General features: G+C 50.8%; 1 protein-coding gene across 1 annotated transcript in view; it reads left to right on the top strand.

Moving 5' to 3' along the window:
• The window catches only part of RHEB (Ras homolog, mTORC1 binding), a 44,644-nt gene extending 29,824 nt beyond the window's left edge, over positions 1 to 14,820 (top strand). Inside the window, exons 3-8 of the mRNA XM_030308852.1 lie at positions 64 to 131; positions 6,951 to 7,033; positions 7,919 to 7,975; positions 8,091 to 8,138; positions 8,770 to 8,851; positions 14,298 to 14,820. Of these exons, the coding sequence (XP_030164712.1) occupies positions 64 to 131; positions 6,951 to 7,033; positions 7,919 to 7,975; positions 8,091 to 8,138; positions 8,770 to 8,851; positions 14,298 to 14,390 (431 nt within the window). The 3' untranslated portion in view covers positions 14,391 to 14,820. The remainder of the gene's footprint in view (positions 1 to 63; positions 132 to 6,950; positions 7,034 to 7,918; positions 7,976 to 8,090; positions 8,139 to 8,769; positions 8,852 to 14,297) is intronic.
• The last annotated feature ends 5,405 nt before the right edge of the window (positions 14,821 to 20,225 follow it).

The following is a 20,225-nucleotide window of genomic DNA, read 5'->3' as shown; positions in this document are numbered from 1 at the left end:
CAAGCTTTAACTGATCTAAAGTCAATTCTTTTTACTAATATTTAATTCCCTTTTTCCCTGTAGCTTTCACAAAATTGATCACAGTAAATGGACAAGAATATCATCTTCAGCTTGTTGACACAGCTGGACAAGTAAGTCTGGTGTCTCAGAGTCCCCTTCCGCTGTCCTCTGTCTAGCGGTCCTGGCCCTGCCGTTGATACTTAAACGCAACAGTGATGCCAGGAAAACCCCTCCTGATTTATGTGTGCCTGAATATTAACAGGCTGTCTTCTAAGACATTTTGGCAGTTTTTCCGAATCATTAACTTGTTGTTCTACTCTAGAATTGTGTTAAATGCACTCATAGCATCAGGAAGGTTTGTATATATCATAGGATAGCGTATTTCTGTTTTTTAAACTTGCATTTTATGTCAGAATCCTATAGTGCTTTTCCTCCCTTTCTACATTAAGGAGAAAAAAAGTAGGGGCGCCCAGGTGGCTCAGTTGGTTGAGTGTCCGATTTTGGCTCAGGTCATGATCTCGCGGTCTGTGGGTTCGAGGCCCGCATTGGGCTCTGTGCTGACAGCTCGGAGCCTGGAGCCTGCTTCGGATTCTGTGTCTCCCTCTCTCTCTGCCCCTCCCCTGCTCGCACTCTCACTCTCTCAAAAATAAATAAAAACATACAACAATTTTTTTAGAAAAACAAAAGTTAAGTCTTTTCCTGGGGAAAGGGATGAGAAAGGTATAGGGCAGAAATGAGGTGACTTCTAGATGGATGACATGATCACGAGCTTAAGGAGTGTTGATTTGATTTGCTAGGCAGTAAGTAATTGCCAAAGATTAAACAACCAAAAAAAAAAAAAGGTCTTCACGGGTTAATGTAGCAGGGACTTGGCGGAGGATGGCCAGGGGAATTGACTAGAAGCAGCGGGAGAAAGAAGTTCAGAGAACTTAAAGAGTACAAAGAAACTCCTAACCCTGGCGGCTGAACTTCACCCATTCCCATGGCACCTGGTCCAGCTTTTACGAGAAGCCGATCTGTTGGGCCAGATCTATTACACTTGCTGGAGTGGGAGCTTCAAGAGGCTGGGATGTCGTCCGAGTCCTGCCTTGTTTCTTACAATCGGCAGAGGATCAGACTAGCAGGAGAGTGCGTGTAGCGTAGCCTGATCTGCCATGTTAAATGGAGGCTTTTTTTTCTGGAACCTGGGAAGATTGAGATAGAATGATGTGACCCGTCATGTGAGTTTGGAATGAACCCCCCTCCCCACCCTTAAGTTCTGAAGTGAACATAGAAGCAAAGTGTAGCCCCCTAGTGAAGCAATAGCTATATTGATTGGTTTGAGCACCAAAGGAACCCTGGAGTTTCAATTCTGGAAGCTTCAAGGAAAATAAATCAAATGTGCACGTCCCAGGGGTATGCCACGTGACTCCCTCAGTCACCCCGCAGGCCACGGGGTAATGGGTATAATGGGCTTCCGTCCTCAGATCTCATGATGGCTGTCTTAGAGCAGAGCCATCCTGGACTTTGACTCTGCAGGGTACCTGTCCAGTGACCGAAGGGGAGTTTGGTGCGTAAAGCAGAAGAGGAACAGAGTCTCCATAGGGGAGTCGTGACCTAGAGGACAGAGCTTATCTTAGAAGTCACTGTAGAAGAGCCTCTGGGGTCCGACGTTGCGTTCGATTCTTAGAGTTTGTGTCTTTCGTGGTTAAGGTGACTGGTACAATTTATTGCCTAAAACAACTAAGAGTGAAGGGAGCCCTGGTAACAATTATGCTAGAACAGCAGGTGTTAACGGATAGGGTCCTGGGCGAAGAAATAACAGGCACTTCGTTCATAGTGGGCCTCTGACTTTACCAAGATCCTGCTTTGCTGTTTATGTCTTCGTTTAGAATTTTTGTTAAAGCTTCTGGAAAATGGGGGTGAGGATGTAAATCAGTATATCGCTTTCGTGTAATGTTACTATAGAAATTCATTTTATAACAGGCCAGAAGGAGAAACCAGTGTTTCATAGTTTGGAACGTGGTCTCTGCAGTCGTGCTGCCTGGATTTGAATCCTGAACCCTGGCTTTTTTTTGTTGTTGTTGTTAGCCTGGTGACCTTGAGAAAGTTAATGAACCTTTCTTGGTCTCAGATTCTTCATCTGTAAACAGATGATTCTGTAGTGCCCGCCTTCACAGGATTGTTGCATGGTTTAGAGGAGATTGATGAGCTTCCAGAAGCTTGGGTCCTGACTTGTAGATCTTTGATGCTCTTAAGACCAGAGCGATGCCCAGCATGGCAACTCTGTTGATGTTAACATGACCCTGAATGGGAGGAGTGCGGGTGTCGCTTATCCTTGGAATAGCGCTGTCCTTGAAAACATCTCTCTAGAGAAAATTTCTTTATGCTGACTCCTTATCAGAATAGATGTGTCCCTCTGGGATTCTGCTTGGCACTGAGCGTCACATGCCCGTAACTGTTTTAATGATAGAGTAGTAAAGAATCACCCCAAAAGGATCAGAGATCTTGGGGAGCTGGTGGATGGTGGGAGGGGCGGCGAGAGCAAGGTCCGCGACCAGCTCTGCCTGTCGCGCTCCTTTGGGCCTGTTACTGCCAGATCAGAATAGTTAGAGAATTTTTGCACAGAACGGATCCAAATTCAGCTGCCTCGAATAACTCGTGCTCGTTGCAGCTAGTAGTTCTTCAAGGCTACGTTCAGTTGGGAGACTCTGAAATAAAAGGTTGTGTTCGTATTTACGATTCGTGATGCTAACGACACGCACATTTGCTTTGCTGCGGTTCTGTAACCGCGAACACCTTGTTCTGTGGCAGCTGGACAACACGACACGTTTACAGCTGTTCTTAAATTGGATTCCTAGGGGCTGGGGCTGGGGCTGGAGCGAAGAGTGCCCATGGCAGGGGAAGGTGATGCGAGGGCAGATTCTTCAAACAGAATCTATAGCGTGTTTGCGGTTGACACGTTTTAAGAGGAACAGTGTCGCAGCAAGTACTATCTACTTGGTAGTTTATGTTGTAGCAGGTTTTGTTGCCAGCAGGGGGAGGGAATGAACATGGTTCAAGACAAGTGGATGGTTTTTAGTTTGCATGAAATACTTTGTTCGGGCCTAATTGAAGGAGACTCAATGACAGGTAAATCGGTGGCGGTCATATTTTTTTTTTTATTTTAATTTTTTAGCATTTATTCATTTTTGAGAGACAGAGCATGCGTGGGGGAGGGGCACAGAGAGAAAGGGAGACTCAGAATCGGAAGCAGGCTCCAGGCTCTGAGCTGTCGGCACAGAGCCCAACGCGGGTCTCGAAGCCACAGACCGCGAGATCGTGACCTGAGCTGAAGTCGGACGCTTAACTGACCGAGCCACCCAGGCGCCCCAGTGACAGTCATATTTATAGTGTCAAATCCCCCTTTTTAAAAAAACAAGTATTACGTACTTAAGTCCGGTTTTTAAAAAACAGTAATAAATGCCCGTGTTACAGAACTGGAATAACCCCAAAAGGTAAATAGTAACACTTGGGTCTTTGGGACTCTGGCTGCATTAGCTCCAGCCCTCCACGAGCAGCCCCGTGACCAGTTTCTAGTAGATGCTTTGCAGATACTCTGTACTGGAACATACAATTGTAGTTTTATTTTTTCTCTTTTACACAGAGAGTAGCCTATCCCTGCATCTCTGTCTTGGAGGTGATTCCACGTGGGTCCCTGTGGCCCTTTTTTCCCTCCACTTGCTGCGTAGCGTGTTGTTGTTTGGACGCAGCGTACTTTGTTGACCAACAAGTGGGTCATTTCCAGTCTTGGTGCCACCAGCAGCGCTGCGATCCGTATCTTGTGTCCTTTTAGACTGTGTGTGTGTGTGTGTGAGGGCATGTCGTGGCTGTGGGGTCGCTGGGCCATAGGGTGGCCGCTTACCTTCTCACCAGCAAGGAGCGAGTGCCTGTTCCCCGACACATCCATCAGCGCAATGCATTTTCACGTCTTTGGTTACTCGCCAGTCCGCTAGGTGAAAAATAGTGCCCCAGTATCATTTTAGTGAGTATTTTTCTTACGAAGGAGTGTGATCACGTTCTCCTGTTTGAGGGCAAGTGTGTTTCCTTTTCTGGGAATTATCCTGTCCGTGTACTTTGCCCTTTTTCTATTGGGCGGATGGTCTTTGCTGATGGGTTTGAGAGACCCCTTAATAACGTGAAGCAAATGCACATGGTGGGTGATCTGAGCCGCAAGGTTTTGTTTTCAGTTTATGATTTCTGTTGGAAAGGTTCTTAGCCGTGAAGAACTTGCTCGTTCTCACATAGTTGAATTTATCGTTCTCTTTTCAACTGATTTTATTCTTAAAGAATTCTCCCGTCTACCCTGCACGCAGTTTCCATTTTTAATCTTGCAGTCTTTAATTCCTCTGGAATGTGTTTTTGCCCAAGGGTGAGTTAGAGATGCGACTCAGCCGTTTACCTCCAGAAGCTTCTGATCTTGTTCCCTGCACAGTTTTGTTGAAGGTTACTTTTTCCCTCACTGAGCTGAAGGGCCGGTATGAGCACATCTCTAATCCCCCTGACTGCCTGGGTCTTTGTAGATTTCTGTCTGCTTCACTCCTGAACTAGTGCTGTACTTATTTTAAGTTTAAAATAAGTAGCTTTGTGCTTTTCACCCACCTGCTTCTACAATTGCTATTTCTCGGAAAAGACACTTTTTATCAGGCTCATGCTACATTCATGTGTTAATTCAGGATCAGCCACCGGGACCGTGGAGACCTGCGCGTGAACGCTGAGGACCTCGGCGCACTGTTGCAGCTTTTGAAGTGTTTTATCTCTTGGGAGGATTTTCAGATCTTTTTCAGTTGGAACGTACAGTTTCGTTCTCCTAAGTTTATTCCTAGAAATTTTGTCCTTTTTGGTTTCTGTTACAGCCGGAGGTCCTTTCCTTCCAATATACTTTTTAATGAGTTGTTCCTTGCACCATGCCTCTGAAATGTGAATACTCTTTTCTTATTTTAAGCTTTTTTTTTTTAATGTTTATTTTTGAGAGAGGCAGAGAGAGACCGAGTGTGAGCGGGGGAGGGGCAGAGAGAGAGAGAGAGAGGGAGAGGGAGATATTGAACACAAAGCAGGCTCAGGTTCTGAGCCATCAGCACAGAGCCCAATGCGGGGCTGGAACTCACAAACCGCGAGATCACAGCCTGAGCCAAAGTCGGACGCTTAACCGACTGAACCACCCAGGCACCCCATGTGATTATGATTACTCTTTTATTTCCACATCTTCTCTTCAGGGAAAAGGTGATTTGAACTTTGGATCTACTGTAGCTCAACTGGTGACTAAAATCATTTGGAATGTTGTTTTTAATCTGGGTGAAAAGATCTATCATTCCATTGACAAAAATGTTCTCAAAATTTAACACTAAAATAAACTTGACTGGTGCATCTGGGTGGTTCAGTCTGTTAAACGCCCGACCCTTGATCTTGGCTCAAGGCGTGATCTCCCAGTTTGTGGGTTCAAGCCCTACATCCGGCTCTGTGGTGACAGCTTGGAGCCTGGAGACTGCTTCAGGTTCTGTATCTGTCTCTCTTTCTCTCTGCTCCTCTCCCATTCATGCTCTGTCTGTCTCTCTCTGTCTCTCAAAAATAAATAAATGTTAAAAAAAAAACCGGGGGGGGGGGGGCACCTGGGTGGCTCAGTCGGTTAAGCGTCTGACTTCGACTGAGGTCATGATCTCACAGTTTGAGTTCGAGCCCCTCGTCGGGCTCTGTGCTGACAGCTCGGAGCCTGGAGCCCCCTTCGGATTCTGTGTCTCCCTCTCACGCTGCCCCTCCCCCGCTCGTGCTCTCTCAAAAATAAACGTTAAAAAAACTTTTTTTCTAAAATGAACTTGACTTAGTGAAACTAATCTGAAAGTAATAATGAAACAAACGTTTTATTTTGTGTATGTAGTGAGTGCTGTGATGTAGAAATGCTATCTTCTAATTAAAGATTACTATTTATGATACCAAGAACTGATAGTAAAACTTACTCTTTGTTGTTTTTTTTAAAGACACTTTACTGTGGCGAATAGTAATAATTGCGGGCCATCGTGAACATTAGTTACAATCATCCTGTGGACCTGCAAAGTTAACAGAGACAGTTCTTTGATAAAATGGTGGTTTGACACGATGTTCTGTGTAACAGCGCTTGCTCGGGATACGCAGCGCGTTGACAGTTGCATTTCACCAGAGAACAAAATGTTTTGTGCCAGACAGTGGCGTGCACTAAGGAAAACTGCACTGACATTAGACCTTTAGAATGCTTTTATATTTGAGTCTCCTAAAGCGGCTTTATGAAAGTAGCTGCTGATACATTGTCACATAACGTGTACCTTTGTTGTTCATTCCTAAACCTGCTCAGTAAGTAACTCCTGTGATCCTTGGAAGTCCGGGTACCCCGCGTGTAGCACTTGGCTTCTCTTCCGCTCTTCTTACCCTCTCGAGTGCTGGTAGCAGCCCATTAACGGCCCATAGACTGGCATTCGGGCCCTTGTGATTCAAGTGCAGGGAACAGGTTTAGTGATGACCTAACACTTTTAAATATGAAAACACAGATTTGTGGAATAAACCAGAAGCACTCGTGAGTTTCCCATGAGATCTAAGATCCTGGACTTCTTGTCCATAAAAGAAACGTTAGTGCCTTTCACTGCACGTAAGATTGCGGGACCTGTTGCCCTGACATTTCCTTCATCCTCCCTACCGGGACTTAGAGAAGTGATTAGCCTTCTCCCCAGAAGCCTTGGAATGGCCAGGATCGTTTCTGAATATTAGCTTAAAACAATTAGCCCCAAACCAGTCTTAAATAAGTCTTCAGTGTGTGGGGCTATGTGTCTAGAATAATGTTTTAATCTACTTCTTTGTTGACTTTGATTTCTTTGACCAGGTAATATGGGAAAAACTTTGGGTAAAGATTGCTTGTTATGCTATATGAAGACTTTACTCAGATGGAATTATTTTCTCTCCCACAGGATGAATACTCCATCTTTCCTCAGACATACTCCATAGATATTAATGGTTATATTCTTGTGTATTCTGTTACATCAATCAAAAGGTACGATTCCCCCCCTGCTGCTTGCTTCGAGTTTATTTGCTCTGCATAGATAGCGTTCAGCCGTCTAAAGGATTATGATGGAACTGGTTGTAGTAACGATCAGCCTTACCAGGCTTAATGCGTCTCAGTGATTGGCTTGTGGAGCAAACAGGTTGTTAAGGGGGAAAAGTATCCCGATGAACGTTCTCTTGCACTGCTAGAAGGAAAACTGTATTCCTCACCTCCAGCTGCCTAGGTGATCTGAGCTTTTCTGCTAATGGGAATGACAACCACATAAATCGGTTTACTGTCTGTGCATTTCCACCACGTTAACGTGGAACGCGGGCTGACCGCGAGGGCCCTCTAGCTACAGAACATCCTACAGATGTTTATTCAGAGATTAAATATACGCGTTTATGTGATTTGTCAGCCAACTGGTAGAGTTTTCCATCTAATAATCTCACGTACGTCATCTTGAATATTCTCAGTAAGAGTTACTCAGTGTCACACGCTCACGTGAAAGAACGTTTATAGGAAAAAACTATGAGATTCCTTGTGTTCACTTTATTTTATATTACAGTGGTGAGTCAGTGACATTCCATGTTTTTCCCACGAGAAACATTATATAAGAAACATGGAGGGGCTCCTGGGTGGCTCAGTCGGTTAAGCGTCCGACTTCGGCTCAGGTCATGATCTCGCGGTCTGTGGGTTCGAGCCCCGCATTGGGCTCTGTGCTGACAGCTCGGAGCCTGGAGCCTGCTTCGGATTCTGTGTCTCCCTCTCGCTCTGCCCCTCCCCTGCTGGTGCTCTGTCTCTTTCTGTCTCTCAGAAATAAACAGACATTTAAAAAACCATGTAAAAACACCAACTAAGATGGAGGTCTGGTTTCATGCTTTTGTTTTACAGTTTTGAAGTGATTAAAGTTATTCACGGCAAATTGTTGGACATGGTGGGGAAAGTGCAGTAAGTAGTAACAGTTTCGTTCTCTTTTGTCAGATGCCCTCATGACAGTAGTGTCTTATGAACAGGCAGGTCTGGCCCTGGTTTACTGTGGCTTTTTTTTTCCTTCCCTTCCTAGAATACCTATTATGCTGGTCGGGAATAAGAAAGATCTACACATGGAAAGGTGCGTACCTTCCGGATGGCGAACTGCTTTCTAAAATGAAGCCTGTGCTCATCTCACCACGGAAGTGCCTTTTGCAATTCTTGTTCCCACGTCGAGAAGATTCTCAGCTGTAGCATCTTCTGTGTTCAGAAACGTGGCAGCGATTGTAGCTAAGCAGAAGCAAAGCCACAGCCACAGCGTAAATCTCCCCCCTCCCGCCTTGACGCAGGTGGCATGAGATCGGTGGTCAGGGACAAGGGCCCCACTCCTGCGGGGCCTCGTCTGGAGAGGGGACTGGCTGGCCAGAGGCCTGCACCCCGTGCCTTTGGGAATCGCCCCGTCCTCGGGTGCTCGCAGCCTCGCCCCTGTCAGACCGTCAGTGTTACAGGAACGTGCAGTCGTGTCCTCTGAACTTGGAGGGCTCGCAGGAGCACGGGTAACCCAGCAAGGCCGTGTCTGTCCCGTTCCCCGGCCCAGGCGTAATTAAAATGCTGCTGTATGTTACACGCTGGGTAGGAATATTGGGCAGAGAGCGGTCTTCCGCTTTACACGGGAAACGATCGCTAAAAGTAGAGCCTGGTTCATAAATAATTATGGATGTTTTATAAAGAAAGAGCCAAGTACCTTAATTAGAATCTTCTTTTTCCTTCAGGGTGATCAGTTATGAAGAAGGGAAAGCATTAGCAGAGTCTTGGAACGCAGCTTTTTTGGAATCTTCTGCTAAAGAAAATCAGGTACGTGTTTCGTAGACGGCCTCCGACGCTGCAGCCGTTGGCCCCGGGCTGAGTCCCCGCGGTCGGCCTGTGGCCCCGCCAGCTGTGCCACTCCTGCTTCCCCTGTGTCCTTCCTTCCGCCCTCTCCAGCGTCCGTCTTCGGGTGGCGGGCAGTATTCCGCTTATGACGGGACCTAGAATATTTGTAGGATAAACAGGAGTTGATAGCACTGATTTGTAGACGTTTATGATTATTTTTGTTCTGTATTCGGGGCTGGTCCAGAAATAAGTCCAGACGTAGAAAAGAAGCAGTGATGGTCTTACGTCATTCTGGCAATAAAAATTTTGTGCCCGCACCTACGTCCTTTTTCTGTCGGATGAAATGGGGCTAGACGCATATGTATTGTTTCTAATGTAGAAATTGCAGAGAACCATTTTCAAGGCATCTGTTCCCAATATCAGCCCTGCAGATGTTCCTTTTTTTTTTGTAAGTTTATTGATTTTGAGAGAGAGCGCGTGCGAGCAGGGAAGGGGCGGGGGGGAGAGAGAGAGAGAGACAGAGGGAGAATCCCAAGCAAGCTCCACACTGGCAGTGCAGAGCCCAGTGCGGGGCTTGAACTCATGAACCGCGAGGTCATGACTAGAGCCGAAATCAAGAGTTGGATGCCTGACCAGCTGAGCCACCCAGGCGCCCCCCCCCCTTTTTTTTAACGTTTATTTATTGCGCTAGCCCCTTGAACACAGTGGGCACTTTGAGAATGGCACCCTTCACTCGTGTTCCCCTCTGACCTGTCTTTTCTCTCGTTAACCGCTTACATTCGGACAACGTTCTATAGCTTTTGCCGTTTTCCAGTTCTGAAAGTATTTTCAACATTTCCTCCATTTCTGTGAGGAAACAGCAGGTCGGGAAGGGTGGCGGCAGACGGTGGGCCTGGCGCCCGTTCTCCCACCCCTGCCGCTTTTCCCCGGCTCAAGGTTCTGTTCCCTTCTCCCCCTTAGTTCATTCCGGAATCCAAGGCCGTGTCATTTACCACTGTGCTCTCCCTAATGCCCGGCACAGCGGATGCCTTCAGCGTGCCTGTATGGTAGGGGCTCGGTCAGCCAGGTGCCCCGGGCTCGTCAGATCCCTTGGTCCCTGGGTTCGGATGATGGGGGATATTAAATCTGTGTAATTGGTTCCCAAGTGCCAGCTAACAAGGGATTTGTGGGACTCTGCCCAGCTCCTGATTGCACATAGAGCTCCTACCAGGGGTTGAGATCGTAAGAGATGCCTTCATTTTCTAGTGGAACTAAGTCAGACATTTATTAGGTGTCTGGCCTATCCTTAAGATCATTTAGTTGCACTATCTCATTCTGGAAGGGAGTTTAAGGTCCAAAGATGTAAATGAGTTTTCTTAGATCACTCTTAGGTCTATTTATATATGATGTAAGAGCTCAGAGAGTTTAAACCTACCCCACGTTTGGTCCTCTCTGTCTATACCATGCTTTCCGGTGGACAGGAGGAGAAGGACTCTGGCGTGAGCAAAGCATAATAGAGATGACAGTGTTCTTGGTGGGGCGGGGCGTTGCGCTTTGCCGGTTCCGTCGGTTAAGCGTCGGACTTCAGCTCAGGCCATGGTCTCAGTTTGTGAGTTCAAGCCGTGTCGGGCCCTGTGCTGACAGCTCAGAGCCCGCTTTGGATCCTCTGTCCCTCTCTCTCTCTCACTGCCCCTCCCTTCTCATGTGCGCAGTATCTCTCTCTCTCTCTCTCTCAAATAAACATTAAGAGAAAGTTAAAGCATTCTTGGGGAGGAATAGCCACTGTGGATTACAGAGTCTGTCAATCTCGATTGGAATGTAAAAGACATCTTTGGTCCATTGGAGAGATTTTATTAGGTTCTGGATATATTAGGGAAATACTTTCATTTCCTTGGATGCAGTGGCAGTACTGCAATGATGAAGAGAATGTCCACATTCTTAGGAAATGCAAACCAAAGTATTTAGGGCCCAAGTTTCCTAACGTCTGAAGCTTACTTTCAAATGGGGCAGTTGGGTGACAGAGCGAGCAAGGACGTTAACGTTTGTTGACTCTAGATGGGGGGCTGGCTGATGGTTACACAAATACTGTGGTGTTTTTGTTTGTATTCGAAAGTTGCTGATGGGCGCCTGGGTGACTCAGTCCTTTAAGTGTCCGACTTCAGCTCAGGTCATGATCTCACAGCTCGTGGGTTCGCGCGTCGGGATCCAGGCTGACGGCTCAGAGCCCGGAGCCTGCTGCGGATTCTGTGTCTCCCTCTCTCTCTGCCCCTTCCCTGCTCACGCTCTCTCTCAAAAATAAACGTCAAAAAAAAAAAAAAAAAAAAAAAAAAGAAAGAAGTTGCCGAGAGAGTAGCTGGCAAAAGTTCTCACAAGAACAACGGTTGTAACCTTGCGGCGGTGGCCGTCGACTTACTGGGGTGATCGTTTCTCAGTGCCCACGACTGTCAGATCGTTAGTTGTGCTCCTTAAACTAACACCACGTCACGTGTCGGTTACACCTCATGTAAAAAACGTTCGTCAAGCTGGGGAGGGCAGCCGAATGGCCCCAGCCACCTTGGTTCTGTTCGCTGACTTCACTCTTCCTCTCGGGTGCAAATCGGAGGGTCCTCGAGCACTTGTCCCATCGGACACGATAATTAAACTGGCATCGGCAGCAGTGTCGTTCAACTGTTTGCGTAACCCCCGCGCGGAGCGTGCGCCGCGTTCCGCGTGTGTCCTTCCTGCCGGCCCCCTCGAGCACGTCCGTCCCGAGCGGGCCCTGCGCTCCAGTGTGACGAAGAGGCAGTGCCTAGGAAGGGCCGCTGCCTCGGGGTCACGTCTCCTCTTGAGAACGACGTCGAGTGGTTTGCTTGAGGTGCGTTCTTAGGCCCTTTGGTGTCGGGGTGCAGGCCTCCTCTCTGGTTTACGCCGTACGTCCCTGGAGCTTAAGGATCGTAATGTGATTCTGGACGGGTGTGCTCTTTCGTCTTTGTGTTTCCTGTAGAGGGTAGCCTGGTGCTTTTTGAACACCAGAGAAAAGAGGAATTGTGCCGAAGGCTTTAAAAGAAAAGATTCCCACCACTGTCCTTCTCTGCGGCTTTGATACATTTAGCGAAGTTATCGGATAGTAGCCAAAAACGTAAAAGAAGGCAAGGGTCCTGCATGGCAGCCTCAAACGTCTTAAGCCAGAGAAGATCAGGGATCGAGTGATCCGCTCACTGTGGTCTGTTCCGTGCTGGCCCTGCCGTCCGATCAGCAGGTGCCTTCTCCGACAGGAAGCGAGTCCTTTAAGGCCAGAAGATCTTTGTACCCAAGTCAGGTAAATACAACAGTGACCCGCGGTCCTTGGGAAACCCGTGTCCTGGTCAGTTATCGTAAAGGCCTGTCTAGATGTGTCCGCTCCCTGTCACGTCTCTCGTACTCCTGCCCACAGCGTCTTGCAATGTGCTAAAGAGATGAGGAGAGCCGAAGCCTGGTGAGTCTCTCGCCGCCCAAAGGGACTCTAATCCCTTACATGAGAGGTGTGAGTGATTGTAACCCAGATTCCTGCCAGGATGCTCACTGCTATTCAAATAGAACAGGGGAGAGAAGTCGTGTAGTAAAGACACACGCACACACGCGTGCATACCAGTTAGTCATGTGATCAGAGATCAGCCTGTGTGAACCGCTCAGAGGTTTTATTGATTTTCAAATCAATTCAGTCAAGTCAGTTTTATTGATTTTCAAATTTTCAAGCATAGCTTCTTTGTAACTTGTCTCACGTACCTCGTAAGCAGAGTTCAGTGGGTTTTGTTAACAAAGCCTCGATGGTAAGAGCGATGGGAGTCCGTGAGAACGCTACCCTCTCTTGCTCAACTGGGGGGTGAGTTGGCGGTCCTGGCGTGTTTGTTGTGGCGACCCACGGCTCTACTTCAGCGATGTGATGAAAGAGAGCACACTTGGACAGAGTCAGATCACACAGATAAGCAAGAATTCTGAGGTTTATCTAGAACGCCAGATTCCAGGCACACCGAATCGGGGAGAGTCTGGCACGGGTTTTTCCAGGCCTTTTTCTGTGCATTTTTGTAGGGTGAAATAAACGACGTGTTTGTACAGTCCTGGGAAAGGAGGAAAGCTTGCTGCAGCCAGCGACCTTGTTTAGAGAAGAGGGTGGGGGCGGGGCAGCTCTCGCCCAGTTAGGGCCACCTCGTCCGCGGCAGCAGGGAAGGAGCGAGAGCAGGTGCGCCCAGGCTCGAGGGGCAGTCAGCTTGGCGGACGGGGATGCAGAGTTCTCTCCTGGACGCTGCGCGTTTTCCCGGCGAACTGTAAGACACAGCAGCCGAGCGTGAGAACGGGGAGAGGCGCTAGAAATTCCAGGAGAAAGGCAAGGCACGAACCTCCATCGGCGTGGCGGGAGGGGCGCGCCGAGGGCCCCCTTTGGAGTCGGGGTCCCAGGGAGACAGTGACCGGGTGGGTGCTGGCTGTGGCTGCGGGCAGAGAAGGTGAAGCCGGTGGCGGTGGTGCTGGGAACAGAGTGAGGGGGACGAGTGGGTAAGGGACAGGGACGTGTCCTCGGATCGAGGAAGCTGGTCCCTGTGGGGCCGAGAATTGTGGAGTTTGGGATATTGAAGAAAAGTGAGAGGGAGAGAGAGAGAAGGAAGGTGGGCACGGTGGGTTCTTGGCCCTGGGTGTTGGAGGGGTGACCGTTGGTATCGACAAGGTCTAGGCGCTGCCCCTCGAGGCCTTTGAGAACAGGGGCATCTTGTGATCGTCGGGGGCTGGTGTCCCGTCTGAGAGGGGATTCCCGGCTCCAGATAACAGTGACTCCTTGTGAAGGGCCCTTGCGCTGCCCACCAGGCTGAGAGGCTACCACTGAGAAAGACCGGTCCCCCGGTCACGGGAGGCGAGGAGGTCCCGGGGGCGGACAGCGGTGTTGGACACAGTGACACTGCCCCAGAAGGAAGGGGGGAGGTGACTCAGGGTTTGCACGTGGCTCGAAGGTGGCTTATATGATTGCACGGCTGCCTACGAGTTGAAGCTGAGCATTTTAAGGAAGTGGGAGGCAGAGGTCTGGAGGGTTCGCGAGGAGCAGGAAAAGCCCCGCCCTGGTTTAGGGCCCGTGGGAGCCGGGCCGCGAAGGGTACACGCGCTGCAGGGGAGAGGGGTGTTCTGATGGGAACAGGAGCCGACGGGTGAGGGGTCCTCATACCGGACCCAGAAACTCCAGGGGCGCCGTGGGGTCGGGGGAGACCCAGGGGCAGCCTGCGGTGACCGTTGATGACGGGAACAGAAGCGGGATGAGAGGTCAGTTCTCCGGTCAGGTGGTGTCGGGGGCTGGGCGGTTCTGGGGTCTCTCCGCAGCTGCACCCCCACCTGCAGGGGTGGGGGACGGCGGGCGGCAGCGGGCCTTCTTCAGTCCTGCCTGCGGTGAGGGCAGGCACCAGGGCTCCACGTGAAACCTAACGCTGTCTGGCTGTGTCTTTGATTTCAGACCGCTGTTGACGTTTTTAGAAGGATAATTTTGGAGGCAGAAAAAATCGATGGGGCCGCGTCACAAGGAAAGTCTTCCTGCTCGGTGATGTGATCCCGCCGCGGAGCCCGAGGACCCCGGGAGCCGGTCCTGCGTGCAGAAGCAGACTGCCCGTTATCCTTCGAGAGAAACTCCGCTGCTTTTTCCTTCTGTTAACCTGAAAGATTTCGTTTGGGTCAGAGCTTTTTCTGGCCCCACCCACCCCCCTTTCAGATTATGTTAAACTCTGACTCTGTCCAAATGAGTTCACTTCCATTTTCAAATTTTAAGCAATCATATTTTCAATTTATATATTGTATTTCTTAATAATATTATGACCAAGAATTTTATCGGCATTAATTTTTCAGTGTAGTTTGTTGTTTAAAATAATGTAATCATCAAAATGATACATATTGTTACACTACTATTAACTAGGCTTCGATATATCAGTGTTTATTTCATTGTGTTAAATGTATACTTGTAAATAAAATAGCTGCAAACCTTAGTCCCTCGTGCTACTTAGCGTGGCTTCTAAAGGAGAGTCCCTGGCCTCCTGGGGGTTTGTCTCCCAACCTTGGCCTTGGGGAAGGCTCAGGTTGGAGTGCAGGAAGTGGTGGAGGGGGTGGCCGCAGGCAGAGGTGAGTGGAGCCTGGGGGCCCGTGACCCAGGGGTTGGGGGGGGGGACTGGTGGCTGGTGGGGCCCACCCGGCGGGCAGCTGGCAAGAGCTGGGGTGGCACTCCACCGACGACGTCCGAGGGAGTTAGTCCCCAGGAGTGACCGCCCTCCCCTCCCCCCTCAGAGCGCCCCCCTTGAGCGGGGTGCACGCGGGGGTGCGCCTGGCCCAGCCTTCCCCGCACTTCCCTCGCGCTTGCCCGTGGGCTGCTTGAGGGAAAGGAGGAGTTGGGACCACTTCCTCTTTCTCCTTATGCCAAGCTGGGCGTCCCCCGCAGACAGGATCCGATTCAGACCCCACCACACCGAGTCGTTGCGGGGGTCGGAGAACACGGCCGGTTGAGTGTCGCGTGAGAGACTTCGAGAACCGCCTTCAGCTCCACCGGGAGCCGCAAGGAGGAGGAAGGAGCGTTCGGTGTGCACAGCGGCCGCCCCGTCGACTAGGTCCAGCCGGGGTTGAGTGGCGCGATTCCTCAAATGTTGAAACACAGCAGTGGGGTTTTTTTGACCACACGGTATCGTCGCTTGTTACTAACAGGGTTGATCCTTAGGCCTCAGGTTCTACATGGGCATTCGGTGTGGGGGACAGCGCGAGATCCGGACGCAGTGCGTCCCAAGCTTTCTGTGTACGACGGGAACCTCGAGCAGCACGTTCGTGCCGGACGCAGGTTCAGCTGTCACAGGGGGCCTGGAGGTGGCGTGGTGCTCCTCTCTGTGGCCCGGTTCGCCTGGTCGCTAGGTGTTTACCGTTCTTGATTTTTCCGACGTTTTGTTTAAATGTCAGCTCGCGTACAGTGAGGCGGTTCTGAGTGTCGCGAACACCGCGGGGAAATCTGCACCCTTGTAGAGCTCGCATCTGACCTCGCACAGGGCCGGCCGGTCCCGCCCCCCAGGGCGCTGAGCCTGTCCGCAGACGGCCGATTGCCTTACTGGTTGGACAGAGGACAGAGAGCGTCTCGCGTGTCCCTCATGTGTCCCCGAGGCGGGGCGTCGGCTCCACCAGCTGGTTACCCGCAGGTGACGGCAGGGGTGGTTGGTTGCTGTTACCTGTTTGCGCGGATGTTCGGGTTGGCTCCACTGCGTGAAGAGGGTGCCGCCCCACTTCTAGGGGAGGAAGCCGTCTTAAAGGGGTTCGCGACTGGTTAACGTCAGTAACCAAATCCGTTTTGTGTCCTCTGTGCGAATGTGGTAGCTGGGCTTCTGAAGAAACTCTGGCAACTGCCAGATTTGACTTATATTTTTTGTCACTTAATACCGTGTTCAGCCACTTGTGGGCCTTTTTTTTTCTTTTTTATTTTTTTAACACGTTTTAACATTCTGAAATCAAAATGAGCCTTGCGATCAGTGAACAAGCGTTGCGTTGTGAAAGATCACCTATTTCTTGGTGCATAAATGTGGTTTTAGATTCACTGAAGTACAGGACGTGCAGATATAAAAGTATTCAAAACTCTCCAGCTCACAATAAATACAGTTCTAAAATCACATTACAAATTTATATGAACGTGATGGAATTTTGCTGAACCTAGGTTGCCCGGCCACTTGACCCTGTCTAGACCGCCAGCCACATCTCCCCCACACCTCACGCACGTCACCCCCTTGTCACCACACCCAGTGGTGTTCCTGGTTTCTTTCTCGACCTTTCAGCAGCATGGTACACGGCCGGTGACTTTGCAAGCCCTCCCCCTGCTTCTGCAAAACCACGTTCCCCCGGTTTTCCTCCATCGCGCCGCGGGCGCGGGTCTGCTATTTCCTTCTCTGCCAAACCTCAGTGGGCCCTTGCCCTGCCTGCACCCTCTACCCGGGTTTCTGTGGGGTTTCTGCAGGCACGGATTTCACTAGCGTGTTTCCCGAAGGCTCCAAAGCTCACACCTCCTGCCCTGACCTCTGGGCTTTGCTTCCGTGCCTCCTAGGCATCTCAGATTTATTATGTGCAAATTGAATACTTGATCAAGCCTCCACCTGGGCCTCCCCCTAGACCTTTTCAGGAAATGACACCACTGGCCGCTGGATGCTAAAGCTGGAAAGTGGGGGGGGGGGGGGGGGGCCTCCTCTCCCTCTCCCCTCCCATCTCCCAGGCAGTCTGTCCCCGCTGCACACTGGCTTTCTGCGGCGGGTGGCACGCCCTCCAAACCCTTCCCGCTTCCCACCAAGTCAGCTTGTTGAAAACTAATTGCCTCATGTCACTCCCTCCTTACAATTCTCTAATAACAATCGTGCCAAAATCGAAACTCCCGACGCTTGAAGCCTAGCACGATCCTGCTGGCGCTTAACGTCACCGGCCACCGAGGCTGTTCTCTGGTCACTCTGGCCTCGGTGGTTCCCAGACTCTCCTCCCTGGACAACGCCCTTCCCCAGACTTCCCTTCCAGGCCTCCACATGGCTTATCGAACAGCATGGCACCCGTCACCATCCGTCATTGTGGGTCCTTGTACACACTGCATGTTCGCGGACTAAATCTGCCTGCGGCGAAGGCCGTGAGAGGTCTGTCCCCGGGACCTTGACGCCCCCACCAGCCTCTCCGAGCTCGGGGCCGGCCGAGAGAGAGGTTCCGGTGCACCAGTTTTTAAAAGTAACAAGACTTGTTACTGGTTTGTGAGGTCCTCTTTTTAAAAAAGTTTAACTTTTTTTAAAAAAATTTTTTTATTTTTACATTTAAGAAAAAATTTTTTAACGTTTATTTTTGAGAGACAGAGCGAGACAGAGCTTGAGCAGGGGAGGGGCAGAGAGAGAGGGAAATGCAGAATCCGAAGCAGGCTCCAGGCTCTGAGCGGTCAGCACAGGGCCCGACGCGGGGCTTAAACTCACAGACCACGAGATCATGACCTGAGCCGAAGTCGGACGCTCAACCGACTGAGCCACCCCGGGCGCCCCTGTGAAGTCATCTTTGAAATCAAACAGAAGAAAAAAGTTACAAAAACTACATTCACTTATCCTGTCTTGTGTAATTACCCGCCGGTTCCCCTTGCTGGCGCTCTGTGATTACCTGGTGACCTCACTCCGGCCCGAGACTCCCTCCGGCACTTTCTGCGGGCACGTCAGCCAGCTGCGAGTTCTCGGGAGTTTTTGTTTATCGCCTTCATTTTTCCAGGAAGACCTTGCAGGATGTCGAGTTCTAGCTGGAGAGTCTCTGCCTCAGCCCTTCCCGACCCGTCTTGGTGAGGTCTGTCGTGAGCGGCGCTGCTCGACACACAGTGCTCCCCTGGGCTCCCAGGAGAGCCTTTTCAGGTCCCCCTCGGACATCTCATTTTCCAACAGTTTCTTTTCTTTTCTCTACTTTTTTCAGCTTTTTTGTTATCTTGCTGTTTGCTCCCGTGTCAGCGAAATGCCCGCTGATTGTTTTTGATAGATACCGTGGGGAAAAGCGGGCAGGTCAAGTATAAAGACAAGCTTTGCAAGGTGGAGTTTTCCAGGGAACTGCTTGATGGGCAAACCAGGAGTTTTCTGAGCGTGGGGCTTCCAAAGAGCAGCAACCCCAGCGTGATCCTTCCGGGGGCCGCTAGGTCGCTGGCTTTTACCCAATTGCGGCTGCTGATTTTCAGGGCACCTTGGAGGTGGGGTCCGGGGCTGGCCGGAGGGCGAGTGACAATGCCACAGAGCTCACCTCGGCTGAGAATCCATCGCTTTTCTTAAATAAACACTCCCTGGTTGCTGCGAGCCTTTAGTTGATTTCCAGAGTTCTGGAGAAGTCGATTTGGGGGGGACGGTTTTTGCCAGTGTCCTCACCGGGTTCTCAGAGGCCCTTTACCGCGGGGCCTGTGCCGTCGCGAGGAGCCTCGGCAGGGAAACAGAAGAGTAAGTGAGCCTCTCTGTAGGGCTGCCTTCCAGAAAGTTCCCTTTGAATTCGGCCCACGTCTGCTGCGGTGTGGCTGAATTCCCCCACCATTCACACAGGGCACTGGGACTGGGACAGCTTTTACTCGCTTCTTGAGCCTACCCCATTAAGGGCTCGTAACGAGGAAGGAGGGTGTCCTCTGCCGTGGCTCGTGCGCACAGCAGATGGCGGCGGTACCCTGTCACCGAGAAGCCAGTCGGACGGCCCAGAACATACGCCGAGGCCTTTTAGGTTATCGCGTAAATGGAGGCAAAGAGACAATTCCTGGAGAGTTCTGGACTCAGGGAAATGTCTCCGGCTCCCGTGGGCTGCGGCCTCGCCCGAGAAGTGGGCACACTGCCGTGTGCCCCCCTGACCCAGCCTCACGGGTACTGCCCGTCCCAGCATCTCCGGGAGGGAGTGCGTGCTTGCCCGGGACCTCGGGCTGCCTGGGTGACTCCAGTCGACCAAGACTGTTGTGCATATTAATTAATAGGGGCTGCCTGGAAGGCCCCGTACCAGCGGGAAACCAGGATGCCTTCCAAAGCATTCCTCAGGAGATTCCAGAACCGTTCCAAGTCTCCTCCCCCTCCCCCAAGAGGGCAAAGGTTTACGTTAAGCAAGAAAGGTTTGCATTAAGCAGAACTTTTGTGTTCCCCATCTTTACATCTTTCTGTCCCTTTGATAACCTCCTAGTGTGGAGGGGGGCGGGGAGGGTCTGTTCCAGAGTTCCAACCGGAAAGCTGAGCCCGGGGAATCGGTTTCCACAGGAGGGACCCGAGGCCCAGAGACAGCTCCCAACAATCAGCCCATTAGTTTGCACCACACCCTGATTCGCACTGGAACCCCAAGTAAGTGGAGCATAGATGGGACTAAGACTCAGAACGAGGCAGCCCTGGTCCCGAGTCTCCAAACGTGTGTCTCTGGGCCCCCCCCCCCGCCCCCACACTCCCTGGTCTTGAGTCCTTGATCCATAAAACTTCCCTCGGCCCTTGTCACGCCACAAGTATGAGAACCTCGGCTGTCCCCAAAGCCCAACCAAGGGCAAAGTCACAGTCCTGAGTGTTGTCAGCTGCCCCCCTTTTACCTGTTGCCAGGGTCCCGCTGTTTCTGGAGCTCCCCGAGCGTCCACCCCGTGTCGCCAGCCACAGTGGGTATGACTCCGGGATTCCTGCAACGTCACACAACTAGAGAGGCAAGACAGAGGGGTGCCCGGGGGGCTCGGGCGGTTAAGATTTCTGCTCAGGTCCTCGTCTCACGGTTTGTGAGATCGAGCCCCGCATCCGGGCTCTGTGCTGACAGCGTGGAGCCTGCTTGGGATTCTCTCTCTTCCTCTCTCTCTCTCTCAAATAAATAAACGTTAAACAAAATTAGGGGTGCCTGGGTGGCTCAGTTGGTTAGGCATCCAACTCTTGGTTTCGGCCCA

The sequence above is a fragment of the Lynx canadensis genome, chromosome A2 (genome assembly GCF_007474595.2).
Source record: "Lynx canadensis isolate LIC74 chromosome A2, mLynCan4.pri.v2, whole genome shotgun sequence".
Classification (NCBI taxonomy): Eukaryota; Metazoa; Chordata; class Mammalia; order Carnivora; family Felidae; genus Lynx; species Lynx canadensis.
This window is presented reverse-complemented; position numbering and strand designations above follow the sequence as displayed.